The sequence below is a fragment of the Muntiacus reevesi genome, chromosome 15 (assembly GCF_963930625.1).
Source record: "Muntiacus reevesi chromosome 15, mMunRee1.1, whole genome shotgun sequence".
Classification (NCBI taxonomy): Eukaryota; Metazoa; Chordata; class Mammalia; order Artiodactyla; family Cervidae; genus Muntiacus; species Muntiacus reevesi.
Window position 1 is genome coordinate 60,436,098 of NC_089263.1, and position 8,755 is coordinate 60,444,852.

General features: G+C 55.6%; 1 protein-coding gene across 2 annotated transcripts in view; it reads right to left on the reverse strand.

Moving 5' to 3' along the window:
• Positions 1-2,023, reverse strand: part of BCL11B (BCL11 transcription factor B) — a 96,775-nt gene extending 94,752 nt beyond the window's left edge. For both annotated transcript variants that reach the window (XM_065906342.1, XM_065906341.1), the window contains exon 1: positions 1,745-2,023. In XM_065906342.1, coding sequence (XP_065762414.1) covers positions 1,745-1,802 — 58 coding nt within the window. In that variant the 5' untranslated portion in view covers positions 1,803-2,023. The remainder of the gene's footprint in view (positions 1-1,744) is intronic.
• Between the last annotated feature and the right edge of the window lie 6,732 nt (positions 2,024-8,755).

Below are 8,755 nucleotides of genomic sequence, written 5' to 3' on the forward strand. Positions count from 1 at the left end.
AGAGAAGCCCTCTTCCCTCCCTCCAGAAAGGCGTCCCTCTCCCAAGGCAAGCCCACTTTCATATCTATTCCCCTCCCCAAAAAATAATCATAAATCCACAAATTCTTACTAATGTATCTGCTGTAACAAAGAAGAGATGGCAGCAGCGAAGGCTCCGAGCAGATGGCTCCTATGCTGGGTTTTCAGGGGAGGGGAGAACCCCTTTATATATTTATTTATTTATTTAAATTTGTTAAAATATAACATAAATATTCGGCTCTCGGCCGCCGCGCAGCCAGTCCTCGGCGGCGGATGGGCGCACAGCCCTCTCCAGCTCCGCGCCGGCAGCCGGGCCCCAGCCTGACAAGGTGATCGGAGGATGGCAAGGAACACAACCTGCCCGCGGTTTCGATGGCACCCAGAGGATGTTTTATTTCTATTGCAATTTAAAAGAAAAATTAAAAAAAAAAAAAAAGCAACGGCGACTCCGGCACCGCAAGAGAAAGGACCGCGGGGAAAGGTTTGCGCACGGCGGAGCAGCAGCCCCGCGGGCTGCGGCTGGCAGGGAGCGCGGCGAGCCGACCTTCCCGGTGCAAGTGTGGAGGCACCCGGGCGAGCTCCCCTGCCAACCCGGTACCTGGCCCGCTCCCGCAGGCTTCTTCCCTTCGCTAAATAAACCCGACCCGGGCGCTGGAAGCGGCTGCGTCTCTGCCCCGTTGCCTGACTTTGCCTTCCCCGCCACTTGCTTGAAATCCACACGATTTCAGCCGGTGGATTTCCACTGCGACCCTGCCTTGTTTATTTAGATAGGGGAAGATGAAAGATCTGAGATAGGCAGATGGGTAAGAGATGAATAGGTCTCTTTCCCTTTTTTTCCTCTTTTCTTTCTTTTTTTCCCCTCTATTTTACAAGCACGTTCCTCTCTTCCCACTCCGAGCTGACAACCCTTTCCCCCCACCCGCCCCCCCGTGGCGAGGATTTTTCACCAGCCCCCGATGTCCCCCACCTTTTTTTTTTTTTTTTGGAGTGGGGGGAAAGAAGACAAGAACATCCCAGGAGACAGACGGAGGTGGGGAAATGGGGGTGGGGGTGCAGGAGCCCGGCAAACAGCCGCGCAGCTGGATTCTTTTGCAAATAGCACGAGGAGCGGGGAGAAAGGCGGCAGCGGAATCTGAGGACCGGCGTGGCCGGCGCCCTGCCCGGCCGGGTGCCGCGACTGGGGGACTCGGAGCCGGCGGCCGCCCCTCGCCCCGCGTCTCCCCCAGGCCCGAGCGCACCCCGCTCCCCTCCGGCCGCGCCGTCAGCGCGGACCCACGCGCTCGCCAACTTTTCCCCACTTCCCGGCTCCCCCCTCCCCCTCCGCTCCCCCAGCCCCCTCCCCCCGCCTCTCCAAACCCCGCCACCAGCGCCGCCGCCGCCACACACGCCGCTCGGAGGGGCGAGCGTCCAGCCGGGCTCCGCGCGCACACACACACCTCCTCCAGCCTGCGCGCCCCCTCCCCGGCCCCGGAGCCCGCTCCGCAGGCCCCCCGAGCCCCGGGCGCATCGGACTGCGCAGCGCCGGGACTCCCCGGGCTGCAAAGAAACTTTCCTAAGGCCCTCCCGCCGCCCCCCGCAACCAGGCTCCGGGCCGACGCCGCTGCCCCGGTGCGAGCCCGCGGGCCGCCCGGGCACCCGGCCCGGCTGCACCCGGCTCGGTGTCCCCAGCCCTGGGCGCCCGGAGCCCCGCGCTCCGGCCCCTCGCGCGCACGCCGCAGACACTTACGGGTGATGATCTCCCTCTGGGACAAGTGCTGCGGGTTGCCCTGTTTGCGGCGGGACATTGCCCCGGCATCTATTCTGACATCGCCCGGAGAGCTGGACCGATGGGGGGAGCCGGGGGAGGGGGTCCGAGCCGCCGCCGCTGCCGCCGCGCCGCTGCCGCCGCCGCGCCTCCTCCTCTGCCCGGGTTGGTGTTTTGGTTGTTTTTTTTTTTTTTTCCTTCCTCTCTTGCCCTCTCTTCCTCCTCTTCTTCTTCTTTATTTTGCGCTTTCTTCTATGCTGTTTTTTCTTTTGTTTGCAAAAAGAAAAAGAAGGAAAAAGAAAAAGCAAAACCTCTCGATCTAAAATAGGAGAAAGGTTAAAAAAAAAAAATCTGCTGCTGCTTGCCGCGGACTGGCTGGCTTCTTCAAAAATATATTCTTTTCAAGGAAAAAAAAATTGCATACACTTCTTCAAACTGCTTGGCCTCCTGGACTTCCAAATGTCTCCTTGAACTTAAATCGGATTTTGCACCGGCTCCTGACACTTTCTTTCAGGGTCTGGTAGGTGGAAAGCGCACTTCTACCAGGAGGGGGGGAGGGGGAAGGGGGGAAAATGCAAACAAATAAAAAATAAAAGAAGAAAAAGAAAAGAAAAAAAAACAGCCAAGAAAACTTGAGGACTTGTCTCGTACCCCCTCACCCCGCCCCCTCAAAAAACCCAAAGCAATGTAAAAACTGCCCCGGTTCGGTGGTTTCTGGGTTTTCTGCGGGCTGCCTGTTTTTTTCTCGGAGACTGACCCTTCCGAGGCTCTGGGGGGACTCCAGGAGCGGCTCCTTCCCAGTCCACCTGGCAGGCTGGCGCCGGCCGGAGAGGCTGCCGGGTCCCCGCGAGCGCTCCCCAGCGCTCCCCTGGAGCCGCTGGCCCGGGGGGAGCTGGGCTGCGGGGCGGCTCGCCCAGTGCGCCTGGGTCGGTGCGGGCGCGGACTGGGAGCTATAGATTGCAACGTGAAGATGGCGGAGTCCGGGTTCTCTGGGAGCTCTCGGTCTCTCTATGGCTGGGGCTGCCTCTGTACAATGGGATAAAATTCAAGTTCAAGTGCGGACGTGACGTTTAATCTGCACTAGAGACAAAAAGACCCAGAGAGTCGGAGCACTGGGGGCGACTAGCGGTGGCTTTTTAACATTGTACCCTGTAAGAGAACAAGAAAGCACACACACAGAGGCACACTCGCGCGCGCGCGCGCACACACACACACTCGCCCGTGCGCACACCCGCAGTTCAGGCCGGCCACACGTGCAGCGTTTTTTGTGTGTGTGCGCTCCTCTCCTTCCCGTGCACTGGCAGCGCAAAATGGGGGGAGGGAGGGAGGGCCGTGGGCAAGATATTTTTAAATAAAAGAAAATCCTCTCCATCCCTCCTCCCCTCTAGGGAACTGGACCCCCAGAGAAGGGGGGCGGAGTGCGGTGTGCGTGGAAGTAAGTTGAAGCAACGCAAGTCCCCACCCACTCATTCGAAAGCTCTTGGGCGGGGGGGGGGGGGGGCGGCTATGAAAGAATGTTGGGGTCGACACTGGAACTGGGGGCACATGGTCAATTGCTCCGTCTCCCTAGGAAAGTAGCTTGGTTGTTTTCACTTTGATCTTACTGAGGGGTCGGGGTTAAACTTCCAAAAAGTGTCTCCATATAAATCCTGATATTTCAAACTGTGGGAGAGCCAAGGGGACAAAATAAAAGATACTAAGAGGAGAGAATTCGGGGCACACTGGGGGACGGGGAATCGTGAGACCTTGTTGGAGTCCCATTCCGGAAGGCATGTCCACCCGAAATCTTCGCGCTCCCTGGGGGTCACTAGCGGTGACCCATTCAGTCTGGGGGTCAAACACGGAGCCCACTCCTAATGCCGAGGTTTCTCGGAAGCATGGGGGTGAGGGGCAGGGGTGCTCCACGTGGGAGAGCGTCTCATACTTGCCGACCCAGAAGTAGGTGTGGCCGGATCTTTGGACACACTCGCGTGGGTGACCCCCTCGGGTCCCCCAGTCCCCTCCCACCCCTTGACAATTACTGCAGCCTGGAAGTAACGCCCCCCACCCCCAGGGCTCCTCCGCCCAGGGCAGGACTTGAAATCGCCCGTCAGTCTGGAAAGGAAGGACACAGCTGCCTTGTCAGCCGTTTGATCTCCAGCCGGCGAGGCTGAGAGGAGGTGTGGGGGCTTGTCCGTGGCCCGGGGACAAGGCCGGGACGCGGTCCGCGTGGACATCCACACCCCGCCCCCCGCAACCTCCGCGTCCCTCCTCCGGCTGCGGCCAACTTCATCCGTTTCGCGACTTGACCTCCCGGCTGGACGCGCCACGCGGCCGGCCCCCTCGCCCTTCCAGGGTTTCTCGGGTCTGCGCCGGGAGGCAGCCAGGGCGGGTCGGGGCCTGGCTCGGGGCTGGGCTTCGCGGGCGAGCCCAGCTGCACCCACCCCACCCCGCCCCCAGGCCGGGCTCTGGCGGCCTCCTGGGAGCGCAAGGCTGGGCCGTGACGCCTCCGGGCGCGCCGCCTCCCTCGGGGCCTTTTCCTTGGAGGGGTACGGGGCGGGGGCGGAGGTGGGGGCGTTGTTCACCCCCAAGGTCTTGGGTGGGGCGACGGCACCAACAACTTACCAGAGCGCAGCGTCCATTAGCGAGGACAGAAAGAGCTCCCTGCCCAAGCCACCCCCCACTAAAAAATAATAAAATATGTTCTAGCAGGCAGTTTTGTGGACCGGGCTGCAGGGTCGGGGAACGAGCTGGTAGAGACTGGGCGGAGGGGGGTGAAGGGGGGCGGGCGAAGAGCCAGTCCGCACGACCCCGCAAGACCTCCCCACCCGGGACTGCATGCCCACCACCCACCACCGACACCCCACCTCCACGTGGTCCAAACTCTGGAAGCACCTCGCTCTCCTCCAGCCCCACCACGAAAATCTTTCCAGGAAAGTGGCCTAAGTAAAAAGAAAAAAAAAAAAAAAATGCCGACACGCACCTTTAATAAACTTCTCAAGAATATCATACACCGGCCATCCCAACTCGCCCACATTCTTAAACTTGGAAGAGCTTTTTTTTTTTTTTTTTTTTTTGCTGAGAACTGGCGGTGTGAAGTCCAGAGAGGGTGAGCGCGTGGCCCAAGGTCACACAGCGCACGCAGGCAGGTCTGGACTCAGATCGCCGGCGGTTCCGCGCCGCCTGCTCCCCGGCCCCCGAAATCCCAGCACGCTGACCCTCGCTCTCCCGGGGTTGATTACTAGGATGGGGACTCGGGTCTGCGGGCAGTGGGGGTGGGACTGGGTAGCCCCCCTTCAAGAAAGCCCCCCACCCCCACCCCCCGTGGATAGAGCGAGGCATCCCGGGTCGGAGGTTGGGGAGGAGGGCGCGCAGCGGCAGCTGCCAAGTCGCGCGCGCTCGGGCGGCGGCGTCTGGGGAGGGGGCACCCCGCCCCACCCGCAGCAGGAAGTAGCGGGCGAGGGGCGGCGCGGGCCGCGACTGACCCGGGGAGCACTTCCTCATTGGCCCCGCGCTGCCCCGACGGCGGGAAGAAGGACGCGCGGGCGGGCCGGCGCAGGGCTGGACACGCCGCCGCCCGCCGGCGCGCTCCACCTCGCGGCGGCCGGGGAGAGGCTGCCCTGCCCCTGCCCGGCCCCGCGCTGGCCCCTTCGCCTTCCTCCTCCTCCTCCTCTCGGGAGAGGCGGCCGGGCGCAAGCAGCGAGCGATCCCAGCTGCCGCTCCAGTCTCCTTTTTTTCCCTCTGCCCGTCTGGCACGGGCATCATTAGCGCTGAAAGCTGTTAATGTCTGGTCTCACAGCTCCCCCTTTAGTCTTGCTGGCTCCCTGTCTCGCGTTCCAAGCCGGATCAATAGCCGCCTCTCCGCCGACCTTGACCTCTCCCTCGACCCCGCCCGGCTCCGGCAGCTGGCCCGCGCTAATGTTTCCCCACTCGCTTGATGCCCAGACAACAAGCAGGCGGAGCGAGTGGCGGAGCCGGGCCCCAGCCCCGGCCCTGTTACCCTCCCCAGGACCCCTGGCAGGCCGACGATCCAAGACCCTTCTGAGGTTACTGCGCGCGCGCGCGCGCACACACACACACACACACACACACACACACACCATACTCTGATCTACCAAGGCTTTGCACACACACACACACATACACACACACACACCATACTCTGATCTACCAAGGCTTTGCACACACACACACCATACTCTGATCACACACACACACACACACCATACTCTGATCTACCGAGGCTTTGTTTAGAATAAAAATCACTCCCTTCCCCAGAATGGAGGGGAGGGGGGGTGCAGGTGCTTAACATATGAAAATATGAAAGGGGAAAGTGCAAGTACAAATATGGAGCTAAATGCCGCAATACTTCCAGCTGTGTTCTCCAAAACCTGCTGCAGACCTACTGTGTGCTGGGCCCAGAGCTGGGTCTTTGCGCAGACAGGAATCAGATGGAAAGAAATGCCACATTTTCTGCACTATCTTTTAAAAAATGAAGAAGGTGTCAGAAAGCTTTTTGAACTCACAAATATTTCTAGCTTCGCAGTGCATTCCAGCAGATAATCCTTCATACTTTTCAGTCTCTTTAAATTTCTTTATTGAGGAATAGTTCGAGATTGATAAATCCTTTTGTCAAATTAAACTACATTTTTATTAACCTTGTGTGGGGCTCTGGTTCCCAGTGTGCCATGCAGTGGGGGCAGATTAAACTGTCACAGGGCACCCTCCCCCCAAGCCAGGCTTTTTTAAAATTCTTTGAACAATTCTCAGTACTTAACTCTTAGCGCTATTTGAGATTCTGCAATGTTGTCTTTGCCTTCTGAGCTGTTATATTTTGTATTACGTCTTTACCAAAAACTGGAACCAATCAAGATGTGTAGTGTCAGTAAAAATGGGAATTCTCAAAATTTCTCCGGAAAGAAAATGGATGTTTCATTTGTTTTTTTACACAAGGCTCCACCCTCTAAAATGTAGTCAGATAACTTGAGGCAACATAAAAACTCAAAAACCTGTCTTATCAAATTATCCTGGGCTTTATTTCTGGTGCTTAAAAAACAAACAAACAAAAAATCCCGGCAAAGAGAAGGCAAATCCTTTCGTATTCACAGTTGGGCAAACTCAGAAGCAAACTGTGTCTAGTGATTTCTATTTCTCAGCATCTGTAAATGCTATTGATTGTGATGGTGAGGATAAATAAAATGCATCCATCTGATCAGTGGATTGACTTGTTTTAAACTTTTTATGAAACCGCAATGGAAGTCCTAAGCAAATCATATTTACGTACATATTAATAAGGCTCCCAAGATGGTCCTTATCTCCGTTCTCACTGTTCCCGAATCTCTAGGAGCTTTCAGTTCCAAAAGACAAAAAAGGCATCTTAAGCTTCCTGGCATATCTTCTAGAATTACTTTATGTCATTTCTGAATATTACAGCAAATTTCTAGGACCCAATAGCTTTCAATGAAAGCTTTGCTAGATTTGGAGTTTTGTTTTGTTTTTGGTTTTTTTGCATTGTCACCTTATTGCAGAAGCTGAACCACAAAACTTGCCTTCCAACAAGTGTTGGTTTGATTCTTTCCATCCACTGAATGTAGCAGCATTGCTTTTCTTAAAGCATGACATCATTCACACCTTCTTCATGTCTGCAGTAATACCTGGGCTTGATACAGTGGTAGATTTCTGACTCCGAAAGGATGGAAGCTCTTGGAAATCTGTGAGGCTTCCCTGCCTGCTGTTTTCATAGCTGCAGCCTATGAGGGGTTAAACCGAAGTCGCTGTTCCTGATTCATGTATTATTTTCCTTAAAAAAAATACTTACCCAGCTCTCCGTATATGAAAAAGACTTACACCCACATCGAATGTTCCTAGCTCTGTCCCTGTCATCAGAAATGATATTGAATGGCTCAGTACTAGGGGATCTGGAACTATTTCTACAGCTTTCTCACCTCATTTGGAATTTTCTTGCCTTGCTAATTTTAATTCTTTAGTTGAGTCATCAATTCAAATTTGGTCGGGATTGGCATCACCCAGTTGGTCGTTTTGGTGGGAATACTGTTCACAAGGATGGTCAACCCACCACGTCCAGAGATCAGCATGGCTGTGGCAAGTGTGTGAGTGTGTGTGTGTGTGTGTGTGTGTGTGTGTGTGTGTGTGTGTTGCACAGAAAGGATCTGTCCTCTGCTTTCTGTCTTGTCGTCAACTCTCCAAATTGCATATCTGAAAATGCAAAACACACACACACACCCCCTCCCCCCGCCCCAGACACCAGCTTGAAGTCAGTGGTTTAGTGACCATCAGTCTCCCCTCTTTAGAGCACAGACAAGGAAGAGAAAGAGAGTTAAAATGGCTCATTTGGGGAAAGAACTGGGATTCAGAAGAGCATTTTCAGACCCGGCTTTGGCTGTCAGAGGCTGTCGTCGGAACTGGAGCTACAGTGAGGTGTCTGCTGATAGGAAATGGGGAGGGGCGGCGAAGGAGGCAATAATGATCACCTTCTTAACAAGGCTTTTATGAGGCCGTGAGGATTAATTAGTTTGTATCCTTAAGCAGTTTGAGAAAGAGGAAGTTTCAGTAAATGCTAAGCTGGAGTTGTAGACGCGTCTGAGTCAGTTGTGAGCTCCCCCCCCCCCCCAATCTGAACGCAGGCTCTGAACACTCCTGTCTGCGCTGTGATGCTCTACAAAGGAAGTGGTGAAAAAGGGAAGTGAGGGGGAAGCACTCGCTTAGGCAGGAACAGAGGAGAGAGGCATGAGTCAGGCAAAGGCACTGCTAATGAGGATGCTGCAAGGGGGCGCTTACCAAAAAATAAAACTAAAAACCGGCCGACACCTCTCTTCGGCTCTGCCTTCCAGAGCTGAAAAAGACAGGGGGATCTGGGAGACCTCATCTGAGGTTTCATAGTTTTAGAAACAGCCATGTATGCTTTCGAGTGAATTCAACAAAGGTAGCTTGTATCCTAGAAAACATTTAAGGGCCATTCCCTCCACCCACTAGAGGAGGGTGCAGGTTGCAAGT